At 42.1% G+C, this 26,530-nt stretch overlaps 1 protein-coding gene across 1 annotated transcript in view; it reads right to left on the bottom strand.

The window, feature by feature from the left end:
* Positions 1–4,847: 4,847 nt before the first annotated feature.
* The window catches only part of igsf9ba (immunoglobulin superfamily, member 9Ba), a 40,896-nt gene continuing 19,213 nt past the window's right edge, over positions 4,848–26,530 (bottom strand). Inside the window, exons 4-21 of the mRNA XM_030777846.1 lie at positions 23,277–23,428; positions 20,778–20,895; positions 17,608–17,749; positions 16,653–16,798; positions 15,919–16,061; positions 15,654–15,794; positions 15,427–15,546; positions 14,971–15,121; positions 13,746–13,869; positions 12,553–12,728; positions 12,208–12,434; positions 11,772–11,856; positions 11,371–11,532; positions 11,142–11,187; positions 10,407–10,493; positions 7,912–9,552; positions 5,288–5,418; positions 4,848–5,068 (exon numbers count right to left, since the gene is read on the bottom strand). Coding sequence (XP_030633706.1) covers positions 4,848–5,068; positions 5,288–5,418; positions 7,912–9,552; positions 10,407–10,493; positions 11,142–11,187; positions 11,371–11,532; positions 11,772–11,856; positions 12,208–12,434; positions 12,553–12,728; positions 13,746–13,869; positions 14,971–15,121; positions 15,427–15,546; positions 15,654–15,794; positions 15,919–16,061; positions 16,653–16,798; positions 17,608–17,749; positions 20,778–20,895; positions 23,277–23,428 — 4,013 coding nt within the window. The remainder of the gene's footprint in view (positions 5,069–5,287; positions 5,419–7,911; positions 9,553–10,406; positions 10,494–11,141; positions 11,188–11,370; positions 11,533–11,771; positions 11,857–12,207; positions 12,435–12,552; positions 12,729–13,745; positions 13,870–14,970; positions 15,122–15,426; positions 15,547–15,653; positions 15,795–15,918; positions 16,062–16,652; positions 16,799–17,607; positions 17,750–20,777; positions 20,896–23,276; positions 23,429–26,530) is intronic.

The following is a 26,530-nucleotide window of genomic DNA, read 5'->3' on the forward strand; positions in this document are numbered from 1 at the left end:
ATCACATTTGCTGAAAAATGATGACTCATGGGGACGCTTCCCTTATGTGCCAATCATGTGATTACTTTTAACTAGCCTTGATCCCTTTAAGTCATGATACTGGGCCACACCCCCACAAAAAGGAGCAGTTCTGGAGAATTGAAAGAGGGTGTGGCTATGATTTACATATTATCTTAGCAGCAGACACCATGACACACCAGGCACCAAATCTTACTGTGTGTTATATGTGTAGATATTTTATGTTCATGGGCATAAGTACCAATAAGAAGTATTGCCCACAGGCAAGAAGTGTGAGGCACACTGCATACAGTTAACATACCAAGTCTATCAGATAGTCTGGACAGAAACATGTCACATATCATCAAATAATATGCACTTTCCATAACAGCAGTGGCAGAGGAGTGAAATGATACAGCAGAATCAAATTTTACATAAGGCTTTGGTACAGCACCATACTGTTTAAGAATACTACCTGAAATGAATCAGTTTACTAAAGAATGACGTCCCAAATAACTGTTATCCACTCATTCAATCATATGTATCTGGAGTAAAAAAAAAAAAAATAGAAAGAAAGTTTACACATGAACAGTCTCATATACTTTTTATCTCAAGGGTTCAGACAAACAAAATATGAAACAGAAGTCAGCCCAGAAGAAGACACCTACAGAAAATAGAATTTGTAAACAAGAATGCAGTGTGAAATCTACTACATATTTTTTTTCCAGTGAGTACTATCTCTATGCGTGAGGTTTAACGTTAAAACAGTCATAAATTAGTGCATAATGTGATATTACATTCTCAGTGCTGGTAAACATGAAAAGCAAAATAAAGCACACAACTAATGACAGGCATTGCTCAAATCAGAAGAACACAACTGAATGAATGATAGCTCAGTGGTTATATGCCTTTTTATGCAAGATTAACAGTTTGTAACCTAAAAAGTATTTTAAGTGTATCACAAAGCACCATATGTAAGAAGCACAAGAACCAAACACAGGCAATCAAAAGTTTAGATGACAATACCTGCAAATGAGCCCTCTTAGAATTTTTTCTTTTAATTACGAGCAAAAGGGGCATTAAGTCTACATATACAGTATCCATAATATTCTACATGAGAAAGGTATTAGAGGTGTCCTCCACACACATACTGAAGGATCCAGGTTAAATACAACTGCATTAAACACCATCTGAATAATGCATTTCTGGATATACAGTAATACTGCCACCCAATAAGAGAATAACACAGAATTTTGAAATATATTACTGCTCTGTGTTTGCAAACAGCACAGCAAAACAATAACACTGTATTTTATCTCTCAAACTCTTTGTTTACCACTTCAGTATCTTCTAAGGTTCTCTTTAGGCATCCACGGTAAGCTATTACTCACCCTTGGATACACGGAATAGGATTCCAATATGTTTAATCTGAGTTTAAAAAAAAAAATTACAGATCACCTTTTTTTTTTTTGGATTAAATGTGAAAAGCATACTTTACCAAACACGACCATGCCTTTTAGTTGACTAAGTCAAATTCCATAGAGAGAATACGGTGAGCACAAAGGACTTGACCTGTGTGAACAGTTTTATTGCTTGCAACCCTACACGAGACCTTGACAAGAAGAACCACAATGGCGCCTGTTGGATTTCGTTAAGACAGAGGACTTGCAATGTGCCTGAAATTTCATTTTAAACCTCTGATTAACAGCACCACAAGAGTTCAAAAAGACATAGCACCAAGTCATAATGTATACAATGCGCCTACATTCTTACACGTTATCTCTAAGTAATGTAAACATTATGTGTATTCTGTAGGACTTTAGCAAAAAGGTACTGTACATAATGTGAATATTTTAGATGTGAGTCAAAACATTAGGTTAGACTTCTTTAATTTGATATCTCTGACCAACTGCTAAAGGCAAGTAAATGCGAACGCCTTGCAGTGACCCCCAAGACTGGACATCACCCATTCAAAGCAGCTTTGCAAACTGGTGCACGCGTTGTAGCAAGCAAATCAGAAACAAACGGACTTGTGCCATCTGTTGGCCAATTTACCATAGCTCTGGTGTACCATACTGTGCTGTTTGAGGAAAAAGTTGTACTGAAGTTGTACTGAAAAGGTAACAAAAAATTAAACAAAATAAAAAAATTAAATTAAATTAAATTAAAAAATTGGGCCCATAAGTTCACCATTTAACAGCAAGTAAGCACTTTTATGTCATGCATCACACATATTACATTTTCCCCCTCAATCTTTTTGCAAGAAAATCATTTCACTCTTCTTCGGGTGCCTTAAAACATCATGCAAGAGATCCTGGCTTAGAAAAATGTCTCATTTCTTATTAAGCATATTCAAATTCATTTTCTTCTCAGGATACATATCTTGAGTTTCACTCCTTGTACATTTTTAAAGCTGCATGATGTCATGTGTAGGCTATTTCAGTAAACTTTCAGATTCTTCTCTTTAGAATATGAAATGTTAGATGGAAAAAAGGAATCTTGTGGAATATTAGTCTTTTTTTTTTTTTAACGTCCAGCTTTTATGCAGGGGATGCCACTTGCCAAGCTAGTACGATAGCCATAATTTAACAGTACGGTATTATGACCTAAGAATCTCACTCACTCACTCACAGCAATACATTCATCATCGGTTAGATTTCAACTGAATTCACGCATACACATACATACACACACACACACACACACACACCCACACGCACAACGCTAACTGCAGGTAGCAGAGCTGCATGTGTTAGTGAGTTCTAGCAACATAGGACAGCCTTTTATACACAGTTCCTAACTGTAGTTCAGAACTGTAGTTCAACACGATACTTGCTGTGTCCTCAAGGGTAATAGTAAAGTACATAAGAACTTGGGTGCAAAAGATAATACAAGCAAATTATTGATGAAGCCCTCCCTTGAACACAAAGCGATTTAAACCAAAAATTCTGCCCCTACATATTTTTTCTCTCAGTAAAGAGGAATCTGTGTGGGTTTTAAACACCTGCGTTTTCTACAATAACTCCTTGATGTATTCCCAGCACAACATTTGAATGAATACTTGATTATCTCTATTAAACTGATTGGACTATCTCAACATCACAGTTTACAATTGATAGAATTAATGTCATCACTTCCTATCACAAGTGTGTAAGGAAAACCCTCCAAAAAAGGCTTACATTGCCTGAACAGATAACAATACATGTAACATAGCTCAGATTTCAACATTTAGGGAATGCCAAGGTTATTTTTCACATAATCCACTATATTTCACATATTTACCCTAAAATGGAAGAGGTTTTGCATATCCAGCAAGATGACATAACAAAAAAGTCCAACCAAAGACGGACTGGGGCTATGCTTAACATGTGCTTACACCTCAATTATCTAAGAGCCAAACTCCAATGTGATGTGTTTGATTCACAGCTTACAGGCTAAATGAATAAACTTCAGCAGCTATGGGACAAGACATCAAATTTCAAATCCAATAACTAAAAACCTCGAGAGCATCGTTTCAGAGGCGACCTTTCAATTATGATTTTGTTTTGAAAGCACAAAGAAGCCTTTCATGTTGAAATGATATTTTAGACTATTCTTGTCCCTGGTTTAGATTTGTCATCCTGAAGTTTTCTTAGGTACAAAAAATGAATAAGGAGAACTGTTTTTTTTGTCATTGGAAATGACAAAAATTTGAAAATTCCTCAGGGCACACGAATGAGACTATGAGAAAGATAGTCATTTTAAATATCAAGAGCATGAAACTACTTATCGGTAATACAAATATGCCATATTTCCATCCATATTTGTCCTCTTCACCCACACACTAACTCCTCACTGAAAAATACAAAAGTATGCTACCACATTCAGTTTTTAATAATGACTAGTTCTTGTTATATATATCAAAAAATAGCAGTGACTGCCTGTATTCTGAACTAAACTAGAAACAAAGTTGTTTTTTTTGTTCCACATTGGAGTGAGGAACGTGGACATATACAGGATTTGTTAAGCATCTCCAAACTTACAATAGTTCCCCTTAAAGAGAAATGCCAACAGCACTCTAGAACTTAGCAGGAGGATCGGCAGACCAGTCTTTTATGTGAGCAGAAAACATTTTGTCGCTTATAATTCTTTTATCCCACTGTGCTTTACATTAGTTAATTTTTTTTTTCTTTGAAAAATAAATCTAATACTCAAAGCAGAACAATCAGTTTCTGGGCCTCTGTGTTTTCTGGGTCATGTAAATACTTTGTAATATTCAGGTGCTATTGCAATTGTTTTGCAATTAATCAAGAGCATAATATGTATATATAAATATATATATATACGAATACTTTAAATTGCACAAAATATTGTAGAAGTGCCAAAATATGTGCCAATTTTTTGTTATTCTGAGGTATACACTGAGGAAAAAAAAAAACAACCCTGTGTTAAGTATCAGTTTTTGAGGGCCAGGAGTGTACTGATTACATAACTGTCTGGTTCTGACATAACTTAAAAGAAAAAAAAAGCTCTATTTTTTTGTGTGCGTGACAATTGGACTACTGAGCTACTCCTCATATTTTAGAGGGAAGAAACAGTTGTTTCTATCCACTCATGTTATGCCCCAACCCCCCAACCCCCACCCCAACCCCTCCTTACCCACAGTTTTCCACATGTTGGATAAGATGATTGAATTTACACAAAATACAAGATTTAAATGTTTTACTCTTGTGCCAGGAAAAAAAAAACGGGGACAAAAAATAAATAAATTACAGCTTGTTTTAGATTAACAACAAGCACTACCAAAGACCTGTTGCTAGACTGGATTACAGATCCTTTGAGGATTAGGCTCTATACAGTGCTGGAGACCTTTAGAGTAGAGTGCCATAGTTTGGAGGGAGAGTGTCCATACTGGCCAGAAGGGCCTTCCTGTCCTCCCTGGGATGAGTCCAGCGCAGTAAGGAGGAGAGATGGAAATAGGGAGATTTTCTCATGGGTCTTTTCCTCTTCCTCTTCTGGGGAGAGCAGAGTTCTTCTTCGGCCAGTGCTGCCTGAGGTGTGTGGAGCTGCTGGGTCTGAGAGGTCGACACGTCTGGGTAAAGAGGAACAAAGGAAAAGGATTTTGTGACTCAGCCGCGGTACCCTTCAGTTTGGCCTGATGATGCCGTTATCCAAGAGCGTACTGTTTTTTCATCACCCAAAGTAATTAAACCAGTGGGCAAACAGCATGTTATGGCCTTAGAGAGGGATAGCAGGACAGAGAGAGAGAGAGAGAGAGAGGGAGAGAGATGTAAAAAAAGACAAAACTTACCTTGTCTTCTCTTGGATTTGGAATTGTTGTTGTTGTTGGCAGCCACTTTTTTGGCTTTTTTAATGCAATGATTAATCAGTGCTTCAAAGCTCTCAGACCCTGCAGGTACTCTCACTGCACCTAGACATTGCCTATGAGATGAGCAAAACATCATTTTTATTACTTCAGACTGTTAAGATCAGTTATATTTGAGGGTAAACAAGAAGAACTGCAATACACGTCAACTTCACTGATCAGCACATACTGCACATTAGGGCAACGATGAATCAACTTTGGGTGAGCTGTAAAAACACTTATCTTGCAAGATTGTTAAATTGTTAATCTGCAGAAATTCAACACGAGAAAGGGATTGTGTTAAAAGACGATTTGTTGCCAAACATGTCACTAATCTCATTAACTGAAAACAAATGTAGCAATGCTGTGATATAAAAACTGAATCTGAAGAGCGGTGATTCATAAAAGGTTGGGCTACAACATAAAATAATGTGATTTATAAAGAGTAAATGTATTTTTCTGTAAGTAAGTACTTATTAAACTGAGACGTGTCACATTTTGTATTAGATGCGTTTGGTAAATTTTGTGTACTACCAACAGATTACACAAGAGGGCACTCCAATGTCAATTTATTTACATTCATTTTGCCTGGCAGCTGTTACTTCACGAATAACTTGTTAATTAAACTCTAAACACCTCAGCATGAGACTCTTGAGGTTTTGATGATTCCCAAATATATCCTATAATTCTGGTTTATCTATCTAAACTTTATACAGACTTTAGAAACATACCAGTGCTACACCTCACAAACTATACTTATATTACAAAGCAAAAAAAAGAAACAAATTAAAAACAGGTGAAAAACTAATCGAACATGTCTTAAGACCCAATACCCATACCAGCATTTCAACAGGTAAAAGTCCTACTCCAGCACCTAAATGTTGCATGTTCTCGTGTAAAATGTTGGACTAAAAAGGTCCAATTATGTTGTCCTTGGACTTGAAGACAACTTTAAATTCCTTTCTGTAGATTCAGTTAAAAGCGTTCCACAAGGCACAGAAACACAAAGCTTTATAGACAGGGCTTCCCTTGTGCTGCTGCTGTGGAGAGACAGAGTGAAAGGCATTAGTAGAGGGCCGGGGGCAGAGACATGGCTGAGTACTACAGTCCGTCACATCAAACACAACTCTCATTACCATGGATACAGCGGAACAGTGGCTTCACCATGCTGACAGGAGAAGAGATGGCAGGAAGGGGAGATGGCCGTTAAAGAACAGTCACATAAAAAAGAAAGCAACCAAACCACTAAGGACGACAAAAATGTGACAAGAATTTAGTTGGAGAAATTGTTGTTACTGATTTTTTTTTTTTTTTTTTTTTTTTTAAGCATTGAGAAGGAGTATTTAGAAAAAGGCATGCATGAGATTTTGGATATGGAACAAAACTTTAAAGGGGAATATTTTAGTCTGCTCATTATATGGTTCCATGCTTATGAAATAAAATGTTAAATATTAACATATTAAATACTAAACCAAATGTGAATTATTCATTTAAGTGATTTTTTTTCTTTTTTTCAGTTGTTTCAGTTTAGTGATAAATGAAGCTGTTTAGTGATAAACACAGCCAGGTACTGATGTGGACTGTGAAAATACGTATTATCCGTATCAAAACACCCATGTACTGCAAACCAGTACATGGTTTCTATAGTGAAGCAAAAAAAAAAAGAGAAATACTCCAGTGACTCAACAAAAGACTGTCATTCCCCTTTAAATGAGAATGAGAATTAAAACCCCGCCTGCTAACCCCTCCCCTTTCAGACATGGATTCAACCCTTACCTATTGTGGTGTAGAGGACCTGGTCACAACAATGCTGCCCAGATAGCTGAGATCAATCAAAAACAAAGAGGGTAAGACTAACTCAAGTCTCAAGTCTCAGAGAGAACGCGACGACTCTACTCTACATGACGATGATGTTGCTAGAGATGAGCGTACTCATCACTGGCAACGCAGGCTGCCTAAGCAGGCCACCCAGATGGTCAAGCCTGGAGATCAGGGAGGGACTGAGAGAGAAATGAGGAAGCTGGAGAGGGAAGGAGGAGGAGGAGGAGGAGGAGGAAGATGAGTTGAAGAAGAAGGGGTGTGATGCAATCAACCCACAAAAGAGGACAAAGGGTATAGAGAGTCATGACGTCATTATGAGAGTACTCAAAGAGGAAAAAAAAAAAAAAATCACGAAGCGAAATTACACGAAGATCATTTATGAAATTAAAATAGATTAGGGATTCCTCAATGTATAGTGGATTTTAATAAATAATAAACTGGGTAGCGGTATAGGTACCACTCTACCATTAACAGAGAAAATCATCTTTAAAAAAAAAAAAAAAAAAAGGATAAAATAGTATGCATTGCTCGGACTAAGTCTGAAGTCATTTTAATTATATTTGGAATAGATGTGGGAGGAGGGAGGTATACAAAGAATTCATTGTCAAGTAAGCACTAAATAAAAATACATTAATAAAATACGTATGTATATACATTTATTTAAATGTATATTTCTTTTAAAAAAAAACCTCTCCATAAAAATGTATTAATAAAAATATATCGGTCCTGAGACGGTGAGTTTGACCTACCCTGGGGAGGGCTCTGAGGGCAGCATCTCCTCATCAGTCCTTCTCTGGGATGGCATCTGCCCGAAAACATCACTGCTCTCCACAGGGGGTGAGGGGGACTGAGAGGGGTAGCTGGCTGCTGCGGTGGCAAATGCCATGTGGGCGTGGTAGCCGGGGCTTAGCCGTCTGCTACTCTCGCCCTGGATGGGTGAAGTGGCTGGGGAAGAGAGGGACCGTCGGGAGAACGAGACGCTGGCCGGGTGACGCGCCGACTCCGGCATCTCCTGAGAGCGGGAGGAGCGCAGGATGCTGCGACGGGGCGGAGGGCGAACTAGGATATCTGGGGAGCCAGCGTGCGAGCTCGGGGGGGTCTGGGTGAGCGGGGAGAGTCGAGACGGCTGCAGGACCACCTGCTGTAGGCCCAGATCCATCCGCCGCGCCGTCCTGGGGCTCAGCCAGGACTGTGGCTCAGGCCTCCAGGTGTCTGAACTCTCACTGTGCAGTGTACTGGGGCTCCCCATACGGGCCGCCACACCCGGGTAAGGCAACACTGGTACACCCATACCATGGGCAGTGTGTCTCAACTGCCCTAGACTCTGGGCCTGTTGCATAGTTACATGCTTGGCCGGAGGGCCCTGAGTGGGGAACTTGCCAGGAGATCTGCTCAGGTGGGCCCTGGGGGGCTCCAGCTGCAGGAAGGCAGAGCCGGAGGGGAGCTGAGCACTGCTGAACGTGCGGCTATGGGAGGGGTATGGCGGGGGCTCGGGGAGGTCCCGGTGAAGATGTGAGGGGTGGTGGGGTGGCAGGGCGAGACGGGGCCCCTCCTGACTCACAAAGGGGAAATCAGGAGGCTGCCAGATCTCAGACGAACGAGAGGGCGAGGGAGGGCTGCGGGCCAGCGGGAGGGCGTGGCTAGAGGTTGCGTACTGGTGGATCCTCAGCTCCTCCCTCTCCTCTGGGATGGTGGGATGGCGGAAAGGCCCCTCGGGGGGGTATGGGGGTGAGGACATGGCAGAGCTACGCGGGCTGATGTCAGGCATGTAAAAAGGAGGGTGCAGCTCTGATTCGGCTGCGCTACCTAGATAGCCATAGAACGGGCCAGGAGGAAAGACCCTGTGAAAGTGAGAGACTCGACTCTGGCCTGTGGCGTGAAGCCGGCTACCCTCCAAAATGCTCATACCTTCCATGGGCCTCTGGAAGCGGGGGCTGTAGGCTGGGGGCTGCATGTAGGATTCCTGGCTGGAGGAGACTGGGGAAATCTGGGGTCTGAGCGTGGCCATAACTGGGGGAAGGGGCCCTGGGTCGTCGTTCTCTTCGTCCGACTGCCGGAACTCGGGATACAGGTCTGACTCCTCCACGAAGGGGAAGCCCTCGATGCGACGGGGCTTGAGGGACGCCTCCGGGTCTGTCGTGTCCATAACGAAGCGGCCGTCCGGCCCGCGGCTTATCAGCTCGATGGGGGTTGTGACTTCGGCCTCGTGCTTGGACACGCTATACTTCTTGCTAATTATTGCTCTCTTGGTTTTCTTGTAGAGGGAGAGTTCCTTCTCTTTCCTAGGGCTGGGGAGCTTCTTCACGTAGAGGCCGTGCCCTCCGACGCTGGCCAGAGAAGACGGACGTGAGGAGGGGATGCTCTCTGGACTGATCTTCCCAGAGGACAGCCTGTCAAAGAGAACAGATAGAGGTTTCGCAAGAGCAGTGTGTAGTAAATGAAGCTACAAAGAAAAAAAATAAATAAATAAACGGGGCCACAGAACCACACAAACAAATGGAGTGTTTCATATCAGACTATTAGTTGACAAATCTACCGCAGATACTTTCAATATGGCGAAAGACCACGAAAGAGGATTAAGATGTCCATAGGTGGTGACTGTATGTCACTTTTGTGAGTTAGGGGACGTCAAGGGTATCAGTAAAACTCACTGTGTCAAAAAACACCCACTCTAAGTATGAAATACATTTTTTTTTACATCCATCCTAGTTGACCATTATTTATGCTTCACCATTATTATATATTTGATGTATTAATTATAAATTCTAAAGATAAACTATATATCACATTCTCAGGTCCTAACTGTGTGGCATTTTCCTGAGTGGATGACTGGAGAAAGACAGTGCTATGGAGCGACATGATGGAGAGAACAGAATGAGACTTGGAAGACTGAAGGAAAAAAAAAAACACACACACACACACACAAATTAGAAAAAACTCAAACTCTTATATTTTATCCTATGGCAACATCAGTGTTTTTTGTTTTTTATTTTTATTACTATTCATCTCGATTCAACATAAACCTCATATATTGTTTTTATTCATCAGTTCTGCATTTGTTCTAATTATTAAAACACACAAAAGAAGGAGCAGCAGTGTATTATAATACGCATCGCCCCAAAACAAAACTAAACTTAGCCCAACGCGGAAAGAACTCGCTCCGCACCACAGACGGAAAGCATGCGACTAAGACTGACTAAGCGCCCCCTAGCGGCGGCCGCTGGAAGGACTTGCAGGCACTCACTGAGGGCTGGTGGAAGGGGGCCTGTAGCTGCTCCTGTCTGGCTCTTCCCAGTAGGGCTCAATGCCAGGCAAGGGGGAAAGTGGAGGCCTGCGGTGGGAGACACAATAGAGACGGGGCAGAAGAGGCCATCAACCAGACTACGGTTCCACAGAGCAACGTGGAGATGGGTGAGATGAAGGAAATGGGGCTGGATATATGAAAGACCATCATGGAATCAGGGTGGGAGAATGAAGTCTAGTTCTGACGCTCTCCTCTGTTTTAGTCCTGTTCAAATGCAGAGGTGATGTGCTGTCATGCTCATTGATCAGTGCTGAAGAGCTGAAGCATAAGTTTTCATGTTGATAATTTATTCGGCTTGGATTGATAAGGCTCTGTCACAGCCCGAATCATCTACTGGAGGAAAAAAAAAAAAAAAGCTGGATAAGATCGTTTGTAATGGCAAATCAATGCATCTTCTGGCTGAAAAGCATAGGTAAGCACGGATGCATTTATAGCAGCCATTCCTGGTGACCGTTCAAATCCTCCTCCAAACGTCCCTCTCCAGAGGAGCGGAGATGCTATGGTCAGCTGTTTGAGCGAACCCCCGCCTCCTCCGCCATACCCCCTCCCCCCCCCCCTCAAACATGCCCTCTAGCACTGTGTGCTGCTGTGAGCCTGGGATCTATTAGCTCTGCTGAACACTTGCTAAAAATGTTGGCTGAAATATGAGTGATGTTTGAATATAATATCACTTACGGTGATTCCAAGCTCTTCCTACAATGTGTTATGGACAGAGGAGGATCTGAAAAAGACAGAGATAACAGGAAATTAGCCACAAATGACAATATCTCTGAACTGTGATTAATTCTGCCTGCAATACATCATCATCATCAGAACGACAGTTTCTCCTCTCTACTGTAATTAAAAAAACGTGTATTTTCAGAGAAAACTTTTTTCGAGATAAAACGATCCGGCTTAAACCCACCTCGTTTCCGTTTGAGTTTTCGGCGGTGCTGCTTATTCACGAAGCATGCAGCAAGTGTGCTGAAGAGGATGGCGGCAGCAAGGAAGCAAATAGTAGCCACGATACCAGCCACCACCGGCCGGGCCAGGCCCTCATCTGAAACCTCTGTGGGAGGGAAGGGGTCTGAGAGAGGAGACATACTCCAGAGGATCAAATAGAAGGGACATATACTATGTACTGCGGCCAATCAGCCGTTAAAAGAGTTGGTTGCTCCATCCAGTCGTCATTTTGTCAGCTGATATTCAGGCTAACTTGGACACTGTGCATGCTGTGCTATGTTGGGTGCACTAACTGTGATGAACAGCAGGGGGCAGTGGAACTCTATGTAATTACAGCGAAGAAAATTGATCTTATATTCTCACCTGTACTTGACACTCCCACTACATTACTGCTTTCACTAATAAGATCATCCATGACAGCCAACGCACGGAATTCATACCATGAGTCCTGTGGGAGACAATAATGAGAAAACAGACTCCGTCTTATTACTGATAAGGCTAATTACTAACCCACTAAAAAAATATATAGAGGTTATGCCATAACATTACATAGCCTACATGTATTAGAAAATTATTCTAGGGACTAATATAAAACCATGTTCCGTAACATCCAGAACAATTTTCTTACAAAGCAAAAACAGCATCTGTTCTGCAACTACAGTATCAGCATCTAGCGGCTTTAAGGGACAGATCATTAACAGTTCTATATACTGCCATGCATTCACAAACACAGAGTGTGAAACGGATAGCTGAGAGGCAAGGGCAGGATGCTTTTGTCCAAGACTATGACAGTTTTTACCTGGACAAGGTCTCTGGCCATTATCTCAGTCTCAGCTGCTGGGATGTAGTCGTCTAGCACTTCCCACCTCTCTCCCAGACGGAACTCGATGATGTAGCGATCTATAGGGGAAGTGTGATTGGCTGGAGGAAGCCATGTCAACAGTACACCCTGCTGTGTCCGATTGGCTGTGAGGCACCTTGGTGGAGTAAGAAGCACCAGTGGTTCAGGGGTACTTATGGGGTACACTGAGAAAGACAAAGGGATACAGAGGCCTTTGTTTATTAAACAAAGCCAGAGTATTTGATTGGAGGAGACAGTTAGGGGTCAGGAGCAATTTAAAAGCTTGAGTAAAACATCACCCACCTACTGTATTCACAGTGACTACCTCACTGAAAGGGCCCGTACCCAGCTTATTCTGGGCCAGCACACTGAATTGATAGGCAGTCTTTGGCTCCAATCCCTGTACCAACAGCCATGTTTGGGAGCCCGGGACAGGCAAGGAGAGCCAATCATGTGGCCCAAGATCTGTTTTCTTCTTCCTATTGGGTAATTAAACCAATTGACACTCTGAATACACATTACATCAAGGGCTTGTCTGCAAAAACATTTTTATATATAACACACATATATTCATTCCTTCCACCAATCTGTTGTAGTCTTGTACGAGGTACGTTTATCACAACACACCTCATGAGGATCTCTTAATTTGAATTGTTGAACTAAATGTGATAAGTGAACCCAATTTGTGACTCCCAGCCCACAAATGTGCATAGAGGAGGCATCAGTTCAACAACAGTAAGCCAGAAACAACAATAAATCAGAGGCCTAGCATCTAGTCTAACACAGATTTCACACTGAATAACGATACAGTGCTTTTAGCGACCATAATTTTTTTTTTGGAGTCTTTTCCCAGGGCAACCAGATAATTTATTCTCATGTATTTACAGCTACAGCTCCCAGAGAAGAAGTCATACATTATTTAAGTGTGTAACAGATGTAATATTCTCCTCTGATTTAATGCGTAATTCAGAGAAAGTTTGTATTGTCAGGCTGTGACAGAACAGTAATGAAAATGACAAGTAACTGCATTACTTGGTCAGGGGATCCACAGTTTTATAACTGCAGTCACAGTATATCACAAATCACTGAACATGACGTAGAGGCAGCTAATGTAATTCATATCATATTATAGATCATATTTCATGAAATATAACTTCAAGGGGTTCACATTATCTTATAATGCTTTTTCAATGAAACAATGCTTTCGATGAAACAACTGCCTTCAATAAGCGATTTCTTTCCGGGAAAATAAATCTATGCATACACTGAATGAAAATGAATGCTGTGGGAACTGATTTATCAAACCATATTTACTTTAAAATACCAACTTTCACCATGAAAACAACAGATTTTCCATGAAGGAAAACGGAATGCATGGAATGTTCTTAAATCAATGTTCTTTGACATGCCAGAGTCAGTTCTCAGCCAATGCCAATGTATATAGGGCAAAGCGCTGAGAACAGTCGTAGATAAAATAGTTCACAGACAGGACTTACACAGGACCATACCACACTGAAAATGTCTGTTCGAAGCCTCCGTCGTAGCCAGGTTCCCAGGAGACATTAGCTGAGGTTGTGGTTGCAGATACATGAATGTTGGCTGGCGCATGTGGACTAGTGCCTGTGATCCAGAAAAGCCCTGGTCATTTCTCACATCTTCCAACTGAACAAAAATTCTCTCAGATTCTTGTCGTTATTACAGCCCTGCGTGTCATGGGTGTTGTCATGCTTCATTGCTATTGAATAACACATCAGACAACCTTTGAGACAGAAAAAAGGCTATTCTATAAATTGTCAATCACTCCCCACTTTTAACCGCGACGTATCACAGCTCAGCCAAAGCTTCCCTATCTTTAGCAGCACAGTACAGCCTAAGCTGAGCTATACAATATGAAGCCTAAATCCCTTTAATCATCCATATCTATACGTTCCAAAGATTCCGGTTAATTAAAGGCTGAATGAGACACTTATCATACAACGACTACATCTCAAATTATAGGCTTATGGTGTATAACAGACAAGACCATGTTCATCAGAAGATAAACAGGATTTTAAAGAGTGCAGATTACGTCAGTCTACACATTAGTGACCCCCGTACAGACATATTTAGTCCTGAAAGTAAATAGTAACCTGTAACCACAACAGCAGGAAGCAGTCAGATAAGAGAAAAAGCTGGACTGGGCAGTAGGATGATATTAAAAAAGACTAGGTCAGAAATGCCTTTATGGTCCTTATCGTGACAGGGCAGCTGTACAGTGTGGCTTAATGGCCAGCTCATTAGTAACGAGCACATGTCATGTCGTGAAATCTGACCACGCTTGAACAAACAGCACGTGTCTCGCTGTCAGCCCACTCTGACACATCACTTGTCATACGGGGGCAAACTCAGTGACATGACAGCTGCGATTTATGACCTCAGGGCTGCCAGACATTTGCCTTAATGACTCACTGATGCTACTTGGCGACGAAGATCTATTTTTCACCCAAAAGCTCCACGTAGTGGAGCGAGACAACTCAGAAACGCACGTCTTTTTGCAGCTGAGAAACAGTGCAAGTATGCTGTGAAGTGCGGTCTCAAGCCGACTCAATAAACATCAGTTAGAATTTCATGCTCAAGCTCAACACTGGTTTTGTTGTGCATGGTATACAAAATTTTGAGGATCTCCTACGTAGGTGGCAGAGTTAAGAGTAGAAATCGTTTTCAGGAGTACAGTACTTTTACCTATTACAAAAAGTCGTGTGCTGGCAGTGATGCTTGTGACAACGTTGGTAGCGACACATTCCCACTCCCCATGGTCCTCCTTGCTCAGAGACAGAAACTGTAAGCTGCCACTGGGTAAGACGTTGTGCTTGCTTCTGCTGGGCTTCCCTACCTTTACCAAGACAAAGCACAAGTATGCTTTACATAGACACAAACAGAGACAAGCTTTTCTATGAACATGAATAAGAAGAACGTGTGAGTTTTAGACACATGAAAGACTATGAATGGCTCTTTGTTTAAAGTCAGTGAACCTGGGCATTTACACGTTAAAGGAGGTATTGTCTCTGTGACTGCATCTCTGTTATTGATCATCAAAAATTTCTCGTAAATGTTTGTATGGTAAAAGATCCCTCAGTTGCGGTGTGAGAGATTTAAGTGGTATGTGATTGCATCTGGCGTTTGCCGAGCCAAGCCTACTTTTCTCCACGTGATCGTTGGGATCTCAGGGTCTCCAGAAGCAGCACAGGGAATGACCAGCTCTCTCCCAGCCTCCTGACGGTACTCCCCCCCAGGCCTCACATTAAAGTAGGGTGGGTCCTACAGAGTGAATGGAAATACAGTATTTGACCAAGCAAGGAGCAGAACCACAGCAAGTTACGAACTTTATCAGGTTGAAGGCCTAGACTCATGAGATGTTTCTGTACCTTTAGCACCAGAGTGGCTGGGGGGGACTGTCCCATGGTACCTAGGACATTGTAAGGCACACAGGTGTAGGTGCCAAGGGAGTCTTCTGTTACCTCTGCCACTCGAATGCTTCCATCTGCCATTTGGCTCCAACCAGGGTACTGCGAGAGGAAATCAGCATGTGTATGTATGTGTGAGGATACATATGCTATATTTATATGAAAATGAAATTGCTTGAGTCTGTCACCCCAAGCTGGAGAGGTCTCTAATTCACTGCTGACTCACTTTCTCAACTCTTAATGGGTAGCCATCTTTTTCCCATCTGACCGAAGTCACAGGTGGGTTGGCATCCACAGGGCAGCGAATAATTCCTGGCAACTTTCTCGGCACGTAGATGACTGGCGGCATATTCACGACCCGGGCAGGATCTGAAAATGGCACGAAGGAGAGAAAAGAAAGCAGAAAGAATGAATTCAGAAAGAAAGAATGTAGAGAATAAGCTCCAAACTTAAATTAAAATCTCAAGCTCACAATTCCATCTAATTTTCCCTCCACAATTCTACATAGACTTAATCAATTTCCGTAGGCTATATCCAAAAAGGAATCTAATAGAATGTTTGTGTCTAAAGTATTTTAATCATTTACCCAATTACAACAGGCAAACAGCATGGTGGGGATCCGCTCTAATTAGCCAACACTCAGGAAAGAGAGAATAGCCAAACCTCCCATTTAACAGATGAATTAAATTAATTAAGAGGACATTATTAAGCAGGTGTGTCTGTAAATGACTAAAATATAAGAGAATGTATAAGCAATGTAAAGATCGTTGATGTACTTGTGTTTATCTAAATCCTTTTTCCCTTTCCCTACACAGTACCCAAAAGAACACACTGACTGATGTGGCATAACCCCAAAGTGCGAAGACCTAACAAAAGAGTCAGTCATAAACGCAAGCGCTGTATGAGCCCTGTTGCTTGTTTAGTCAGGCTATTGGTGAATATAAGAGCACACACACTTACACTGCACCGTCAGGTAGGCGGAGGCAGACGGAGAGATGCCCAGGCTGTTGCTAGGACTGCAGGTATATTTCCCAGCATCCTCTGGCTTCACTCTGAAGATGATGAGAGTGCCGTCAATCAGAATGCGCACTCTGAGCTTCAGATCACTGCAGGCAGAAGGAGGAAAAAATATTAAGAAATGCACCATCTTTTAAGACTGAAAAAAAACATGTTTTGAAGGACAAATAAACACATTTCTGGATTTTAAAATTCTGACACTGAGTGCCAGAAAAAAAAATCACATGGCCTAATTACCTCATGTTATTTATCAGAAATCTTAAACCACTAAAATGAACGGATAATGCAAATAAACATTCCCTATACATTTTGGAACAGCATACATTCTGAATTACAGGTTTGCATACTGCAGAATTTCCTTAGGGTTGGCTTTCAGAGAGATTCACAATTCAACAATTTTGCTCTATCACACACTCTGAATGAAAGGTTGCTGTACTACTGGAAACCTCAGTTTTTATGTTCTATTTCGGGACTGCTGATCGAAAACGTAAGATGGGGAAATCAATGTGAAGGGTCAATACAGGCCTCCATGTAGAGGGTTATTTTAGGTATATTTGCAGAGTCAGAGTACCCTTTCAACACCCAGTGTTTTTTTTTTTCTGGCATGTGATGACATAAGCAAAGTGTCACAAGATGTTCTAGTCATGGCTTTAAAACCTGCTGTGTGCACCTAGCATGTTTTTATACTACTGCTACATCTTCTTTTTACACTGCAAACTTAAAGAACACTGAGGTTTCCAGTGAGGAAAGTAGCAAGAGCAATACAGACACAGAAATAAACACACCCACTCTCTCAGTCACACACACACACACACACACACGATAGCTTGGTGAAAAGAACTTTTAGAACAGTCACTGAAACATCGCGGCACAGTAGTGAACTCGATCATAACTTTACTTCTTGAAGTAGACGTTATCTTCCTCCCAGAACCAGGTGTAGGTAAGGTTGCCAGGATATGCTTCAGCTTGGCACGTGAAGAGGGCATTCTGGGATATGTTTACGGTAACGTTCTCTGGCGGTGAGACAATATACGGAGGTCCTGCAAAACGATGCAAAACAACAGGGCAAAAAATAAACAAAAACATCACCAAAAACGTTAAAACATTCGTCAGCCATCAAGCTACAACCCAGTGTGAGTACTTCATCCTCCACGGTCTTGCGTGTGATGTTGCAACGGGGTCTGTGGATTAAGGTATCTCTACGCTGCAGCACACGCTTCCTCTCTAACACCAAGGGCATTAGTGTCAGACCTCCCCACAGAGATCACCCTTCCTGCCCACGTGAGGCTGTCCCAGAAATTGGCAACAGATTTTTTAATTGGACGTCGGCAGGCAAGCGTACAGAACCATCCCGGATCTCGGTCGAGTGTAACTTGCATATGCTCTATGAAAAAATAAAATAAAAAATACGCAGCCACGTAGCCTTCAGCGCAAACAAATACATGACTTGCCATGAAATCCGTGCTGACGATTTCTTATGGACAGTGTTACAAAGCCTCCTGGATATTTCATCACTATTTGGTTAATGACATATTACCTCAAGGGACTACTTGTAGTGCAATAGATTTGCATTTAGAAAAGAAAAAAAAAATACAAGTACATCATTTGAAAGAGGCTAAAAATATCCAGGCAAGGCTCATCCTCTGTTATTGCACATAGATTCAAGTGGAGAGCCTCTCCTGAGGCTCCAAAAGAATATTGCACTTTGTAAAAACAGTGAGCAATATTGCTAGTTAACTGAACTCAACAAACACCCCTGGGCAGGCAATTTTCAACTGGCACAGTGTAACTATGCTTCTGTCGTATGACTAAGTCTCTCTCTCTCTCCCACACTCACACACACACACACACACACACACACACACACACACACGACTTGGTACAGTGCTCGTGTTTGTATGATTTAGTTACTATTATCTTTTTTTCAAACCGCTTTTTTAATGCATACTAAGAAAAAGTGATAGTGTTGTCTGGTGTGATAAAGGTTGTTGTCCAAAACAGAGAACAGGGACCAACAGATCTGGTAAGCCAGTCACATGTGTGAGGGTTGGACATGCCTGGTATAAGCTGAGAATCTATGCATTTTTGTTCGTACAGAATGTTTTATGTGAAGATGATGATACTGTATCAATAGCATTGAATTGCAAGCTTTTTACTGCATTTTGATGTCTCTGTGACACTTATTTTTGATGTAGCGGTTTGAAGAGTGATTATAATATGTGTTTCTGTGAAATGTTAAACTGACCAAATAAATGGGGATTTCACTCACTCTCTCTCTCTCTCTCTCTCTGTCTCTCCCCTCTCTCTCTCTCTCTTTCGCTGTCAGAGATGAAAAGGGAGACAGAGAATCTCCACACACCAGGCTTTGGTTTTTCCCCTGTGAGCCTTTCTATGCGCCGCAAGACTCTGTATTCATGAGCATGCTCAGCTGCCATAAATCTGAGAACAGAGAAAGCCACAGAGCCACTGACAGACAGACTACTCATGTTTGCTGTCATACTGTACACGAGCATGGGTAATAAACTTAACCACTTCATCATCTCCATCTAGCACAGGGCCATATGGGGAGAGGCTTGGCTCATTGTGGTCCTGCTGAGAGTCTGAGAAGAGCAAGGTCACTGACAACAGCTAAAGGGGGAATCACCCTCACACACTTAAGGCTCATGACCGTTTCCATCTGTTCCCGAGATTCCTAACAAGACCCAGTCACACCCCTACGCCGACACCACCCACAGAAAGAAAGATCTAGAACGGTTGACGAATGAGAAGAACAAAAACCTTTCACAGATAAACTGAGAAAAACAGAGACAATGAAACCCTGCACTAATCAGCCCGAAGCGTCCTCCTCTGAGAGACCAGTGGCGTTACTCGCTCTGTGATTAAATGACCCACTCTGAAGAGAGGGAGTTTTTACAGGGGACAAGCAATAACTGGAGGCCCATATCATTGCCATCTATCTAAGCAGTACTCTAATCTGCCTCCACCAACAAGACAGAGAGAGAGAGAGAGAGAGAGAGAGAGAGAAAGAGAAAGAGAGCAAGAGAGAGAGAGAGAGAGAGAGAGAGAGAGAGAGCGAGAGAGAGAGAGAAAGAGCGCTCCATTAAAGGCTGACTGACAGCCAGTGATCTTTACAGATGGAGTCTGCGGGAGAGGGCCAGAAGTATTGACTGGTGCAGATGTGCTTAAAGAGAAGCAGCTGTAAAAAGACAGACACCGCCATTCGATGTTTCCAAACACCGAGGCAGAGAACCAGACTAATTAACAAGGGATTCATTAGTATTCATTAACATCTTTTACACATTATCAATGCAGCACTATGTGTTCAAGGGCTTCTTTATGTATCTTGTACAGCCCAGTGGACCGAGTCCAAATTTGAAAAAAAAAAAAAAAAATGCCCTATTCAGACCATAGTTAATACCCTAAGGCCCTTTTTGTTGATTTGTATTGATAGTGTACATTCAGTATGTTCTACCAAACTAACCACTGATAAAAGTACAGCTGTTAGCATGTTGCTAATGTCAAGCAAGTCTTCTTGAATTGGCAGGAAGAGGTTAAGATTAGGTCAGATCTCAACCAAACTGCATCTGTACTTAAATGCCACAATATGTAGCCAGCTAGACTTTGATAAGACAAATAACTGCTAGCATAATAACAGTGGCAAGATGACCTTTCTTTCCATTCAAGTTTTGGTGGCATTATGGCTTTCTTAACGGTCTCTTGGCTGTTGCTGCGGTGTTATGGGTAAAGAATGAGATGCAGTTTAACCAATGTTTACAGTATAATAGCGTACATGACCGTCCACTGGTGGCGTGCGAGAGGACAGGACCTAAACAAAAAGGTCAAAGCGGTGCAAATGCACACACAATGAATAGCGACTGTATAAAGCAAAAGCAAAATCCCGGATATTTTTGGCGATTTAGAAATCCTGGCCGGACGCGCTTTTTAGATCTGAAAAAGAGGACATGTCCGGGAAAAAGAAGACATATGGCCACCCTACCGTATGAGGATTAGACACTAGTAACATGAACTGGTAATGTCTACAGTATTCACTGAGCCCAGCATCCTCACCTTGTACCAGCAGGCGGGTGGTATGCACTGCCTCCCCCTGGTCACTGTGAGCACGGCAGGTGTAGGCCCCTCTGTCTTCCCGCGTGATGATCTGGACTGTTAGACTGCCATCACTTACCTGCAGAAACACGTTCATAAATGTCACCACACATACACGTTCATTATTATTTTTTACCACATTATCACACACAGATGCCTTCAGAGATTACTGTAACAGAGACGGGATTGAAAAGACACTGCATGTCAAGCGGCTTTTTCAGTATTATAATCTCCCATAATTCACACAGATTTAGCGCATGTCTCATCATTTTATTCTCAGTTAGACATGTTAGCGGGAGTTTGGCAGTTTGGGCGCTGTGAGGGAGTGAAGACAAGTTTTCTGTGTAGGTGTAACTGTATTTCTATATTGAGTACCAATGCAGTGATCATATGACATGAGTCTATATTTAACATGTTTACAGTAGACTGGTTCCTGCTGTATCCTAGCAGTGGAAAGAAGTTTTCCCTAAGATGTTTGTTATGCATATTAATGACTATATGTGTCAGAGTGTTGTAATAGAACAGAGCCTTCACCAAAATGAGCAAGGGATCTGCATTATACAGACAACAAAGCTTTGTCCACCTCAGCAGCCCCTGCAACAGGACTTGTCTTGCTCCCCCCTCCACCCCCCACCCTCCCTACATAGTATCCAAGGTGCATCAGAGATGGGCAGCCAGCAGAAAGTTCTAGCATATCAGTGGTGTGACTGTCCTGACAGGAACCTGTCACTCTGTGATGCATCACCCTGACTCTGCAGATGGGAGCACGTAATGAACTCCTGTGTGTGTGTGTGTGTGTGTGTGTGTGTGTGTGTATGCCTGGAGTTCCGTATGAATACACCCAGACACACAAATCATTTCAGAGGAGATAAGGGTAAACACCAGACCCAAAGAAAAGATCTCTGGGAGACTAAACACTCAGCCGCATTGAGATGTCCTCCCTGAATCTTTTGGTGGTTTTATTACACAGAGACATTCTTTCTTTTCTCTCTTCCCATGCCCTAGCAGCATAGCAGAAAGCACCAAGCCCGTGGCCTTCCCACCACCTCTTTAAAAGGCGGGGTCATGACACTTGTCCATTGTGTACACTGCGACTGGGTTTTCAGAACAGAATGACTTCAAAAGGGAAGACGGAGTCAGGGCAAAGAGGGGCAGACCTATTAACGATTTAGTAGCAGCAAAATACATAAATTATATATTGTACTGCCCTTCTTTACAGTTAAAATACAGAAACTACAGCCCACTGTTCTTAGCTCACGAATGACATCTGGTCTCCAGGTTATATTTATATTTAGTTTTATACTGAAATGAATGTAATATTAACAGGGGTGGAACTGTAAATGTACAAGAACTGCCTGTTTTTATCTCCATGGCAAGACTGTTATACTGCAGAACGTCTGAGCATGACCTTTGCTGGTTCTGCCGGGCATAATTCTATGAGCATAGCTAAGATCCTAGAACGCGTCCGCTCGCTAAGAGCAGGTACGGATGAAAAGGAAAAAAAAAGAACAGCAACAAGCCATCGTTTCCTGTTCATCACACATCAACGAGCGCAAGTGGCAGCCGACGCAAGGCAAATGTCACTCAGAAAGCCCAAGGCGCAGATGTTACGTATAGCTGACAGCATGCTTACGGAATTACAACAAGCGAAACACCGAAAAGACGAGGCTGGCGTAGTCACCACAGTTCAAAGGGAACGGGGAGCATCGAAAGGTAAAAAAAAAACTCTCCAACAGAAAACGCCGGGGAAAGAGAGGCGGGAAACGGCAAGTTAGATCCGCCTCAGCAGTTTGTTTTCCTGAGGGGTAGCCCTCTGATGAGCACCGAGACAATGCCTGCTGGAGCCAGACAGACTGCCTGTTCTGTCAAATCACAGACAGCCTTCTCCCTTCGCAAGCTTGAGGCAGTGCTAGTGTACAGACGTACTTGTCAGTTCCTTTTTCCAAGTTCCCAGTGCATACATGCTCTTTCATCTGTCACATTTGCCACGATCAGAGCGAATGACAGAGCACTTTTTTTTTTACTCGTATATTGTCAAGACGCACATATCGATATTTATGGTTAAATCAATTGATGGAGCTCATTAAGTGCATTAGAAACAATTACCGTGCAATTCTTCTTCCCAAACGTATGTGTTCAAAGCACAGTATTTTGGTTTGTGGTTCCCATGCAGGGTTTTACCATTCCTTCCCCTTTCAGATGCACAAGATCAAAAAGGCTTTTGTTTCAAAGAACCTATTCATAGACTAAGAACAGTAAAAAAAAGGACAAGACTCAAAATGTCTAGTGTTTTGGGGAACCAGGTCAGAAATTAGGAAATATTGATTAATGTTTAGTGAAACCAAAATTGTTTCTAACTCATGTGGAGTCATAAAAACTCCATTTTGTACACCGTTGTGTATTTTAGATCAGTAAATAAGGTGGTGGCTGAGTTTTTTCAAAAAGGCAGCATTTGGTTACCGTGTATTTTTTGTCAGTTGCCAGTTGCTCCCCCTCTCTTAGCCAGGTGATGACTGGTTTTGGGTTTCCAAACGCAGTACAACTCAGAGTGATGCTGCCCCCCTCTCTCGCCTCCACATACTGCGGCGGTATGTCCGTAAAGGTGGGTGGCGCTGTAAATCAGAAATTTTAAAAAAAAAAATGCTGTAAACACAAAAAATACCGCTACGTGACATTTAACAGCATCTAAATCCATATATACGTGTGTTTGGCGCATCCACATTTAATGACTACTTTTCTGCTTATGATTGCAGAAGACTATGACAGGGTCTGCTGCTTTCTCCACTCTCTTGGTAATACACCCCAGTAAATCAGAGGGAACGGCCCAGTGTACTTACAGCAGCAGGGATAGTTCGCAGTGTGCTAATATACATTTTCGAACATCGTTCATAACACTCAACACGTTATGCCCCCTGCAGCCCCCGGAGCCAGACTGTTATCAGCTCAGAAACACGAACAGTGATTGTGGGTCTTTACCTCTCATTAGTGGCTCACACATAGATACGAATTTTGCTAAAAATTTGGAGTAAATAAGACTCACAAAGCCTTACAATTCCACTGTTTTATGGCATGCCACATAATTAACCTACGCTTTTATCTCCACAGTAACACCTACATACTATCAACAGTAATGTATTTATGTAAAAATATCTCTACACTTCAGTTGCTGTTTTGATAATTATTCTGTGCTTTGTTTTACTAGATATATAACACCCAAAGTTAGAGATGCAACAAAAGTTTACACACTTTCACAGTACATGGATAGCAATTAAGTGAAACTCGGTGAAAGGAGCTCTACCTATGGCTCCAACTACCTGCATATTTCATGTAAAAACAAACTAAAAACAAGCTATAAATGTCTTTGAACACTTCATTCCCCATTTGTCATCAGTTACAAAAAAAAAAAAAAAAACGTAAGGTGGCCAATTTGTTCACTCCACTTGTGAAACTGAATCATTCCTACAGACAGTGAGTCATGTAGCGAGGACATGCTATATAAAGCAGGCAGACAGGCATTACGGGATCCAGTTCCTGTCTGACTAAGTATTAAGCAACCTTGTGTTAAGCATGGCATTATTGTCCGTGCTAGGGGGGCCGGATCCAGGAACACAGAGAGGGCCAGCCCTCCTGGTTGTGTCATGCATGACAGTGTCTAGGATTCACTGAATAATACAACCAAAAAAAAACCATCCAGTCATCAGAAGTGTTGTGGTCAAAAACAAGTCATTTCAAGAATAACATAAGCTAACAGACAGGCCACAACCAGCAAATAAGGACAAAGTACAACAACGGTATGCAAAACAGAATCTGAGATAGCACAGCGCATCGGTCTTTGATGGGCTATAGCAGCAGTCAACCAGGTTCTATTTCTGTCAGCTACAAACAAGAAGTTGCCCAATGAGTAAGCAATCACCACCCCTAGATCAACACTGATTTGCCCATTGGAGCCACCCGGTCTGATGAATCCTAGTTCCTGTTGCACAACGTTGATGATAGAGTCAGGATTTGGCATAAACATCATGAGTCCATTCTTACCGGTGTCAACAGCACAGGTTGGTGGCAATGAGGTAATGATATGGGGAATGCTCTCCTGCCAAGTGTTAGGCCTGTTGATACCAAATAAACAACATCTGGAGGCCACAGCTTATCTATCCATTGTTGCCGATCAGACACCTTCCTCCAAAGCCACATTTTAGCCTTCATCGCATGGATAGCCCACACAGGATATAACGGGGTAAAAATATCTACCATCTCAGAGTGCTTCCAAGATCATAACAGAGAGCCTACCATACTTGAGTGGCATGTGCGGTCCCAAGATCTCAACTCAATAAAGCATCTTTGGGACAAGTTGATGTAGGCAGTTCGCACCATTAATGTACTGCCATTCAAACTGTAGCAGCTGTGAAATACCATTGTGTTTCAATATGCAGCAACATCCCGGAGGAGAATGTACAAGTTGTAGAATTCACACCCTGAAGAACTCAAGCTGTTCTGGAGGAAAAAAGGGTGTGACCTAGTGCCAGAATGATCCACCTAATAAACTGGGCACTGATTTATCACTGTAACTAGTTTTGACATTTTGGGATTTTTTAAAACTGCAAAACTAAAATCAAATATTCTTCGATTGTATGCTTTAAGATTTGGAAAACATTTAAAATTCAAGATCTGATTATATCTGTAATTTTTCAGGCTGATTTAGAGATGAGGGATGTCAGAACTAGGTTAGTGTACAAAGGCCCTTTAATGCATAAAAACAAAAAAGGGAGCTTTTGTTTTTACCATTCACTGAGCCATGAAATGCACTGCGCTAAAGCAGGGCTAAGTGGTATGGATGGACATCTGGATATCTTACATTTTCTACTTAACTTGCCCTCACTTTAACCAAGAACATAAAAGCCTATTTTATGTTTGTGAAAACACAAACTATAAACTATAATTACCATTGTAGAGCTCGTTGCTGAAATATATGTTGCTAAACACCCTTGAGCTTAGCTGACTCAGCAGGTTTAAGCCATGCATAGGCATAAACGTGCGCATTTTATATTTAACAAAAGAACAGGACCAAGTCATGTAGTCAAAATGTCAGTGGTTTTCATGTTGGTCATTTCTACCTAGGGCACAGCATTTCTAAAATACATAGTTTACTGTCATATTCATGCCATAAACTTTCATCCCTAATGAAGTGGTTGGGTTTTTCATCCAAATGAATCAGACGGTTCATTTATCTTGACTACCTCTAGACATTAACCCTTAAGACAATGAGCTTCACTAATGGCCTCCATCCCTCTCTGAGGTCTTTAAACCGCTTCCTACGTGCTGTGGATTTACTTTCTACAGCACTGATGGGTAATGAGCTGAGATATGAGCATAATGCCAGTTAGATGGTTTATTGAATGGGTCTGTGTGATACCCTGAGCTGCTTTCACAGTGGTTCCACTGTCTCAGTTCTCCATCAACTGCCCATCTGACACCTGCTATGTCTAGGCAGGGAGAGATCCCACACACCCCTCAGGGCAGGAAGAGGACAGCTGCCCACACTGAACCCATACACAATCGTATGCTAATGCTGCCAGGCCCAGGAAACAGGTGCTGTCAGCCTCCTCTGGTTCAGTGAAACTCAGAGAGCACCTGCCCCAACAAAGAAGCATTTGGAAGTGTCAAGAGAACTGCATGATAATTCAGTGTAGGAGCCAATGTTTTGGCAACACTACAGA

Source organism: Chanos chanos, chromosome 6 (assembly GCF_902362185.1).
Source record: "Chanos chanos chromosome 6, fChaCha1.1, whole genome shotgun sequence".
NCBI lineage: Eukaryota > Metazoa > Chordata > Actinopteri > Gonorynchiformes > Chanidae > Chanos > Chanos chanos.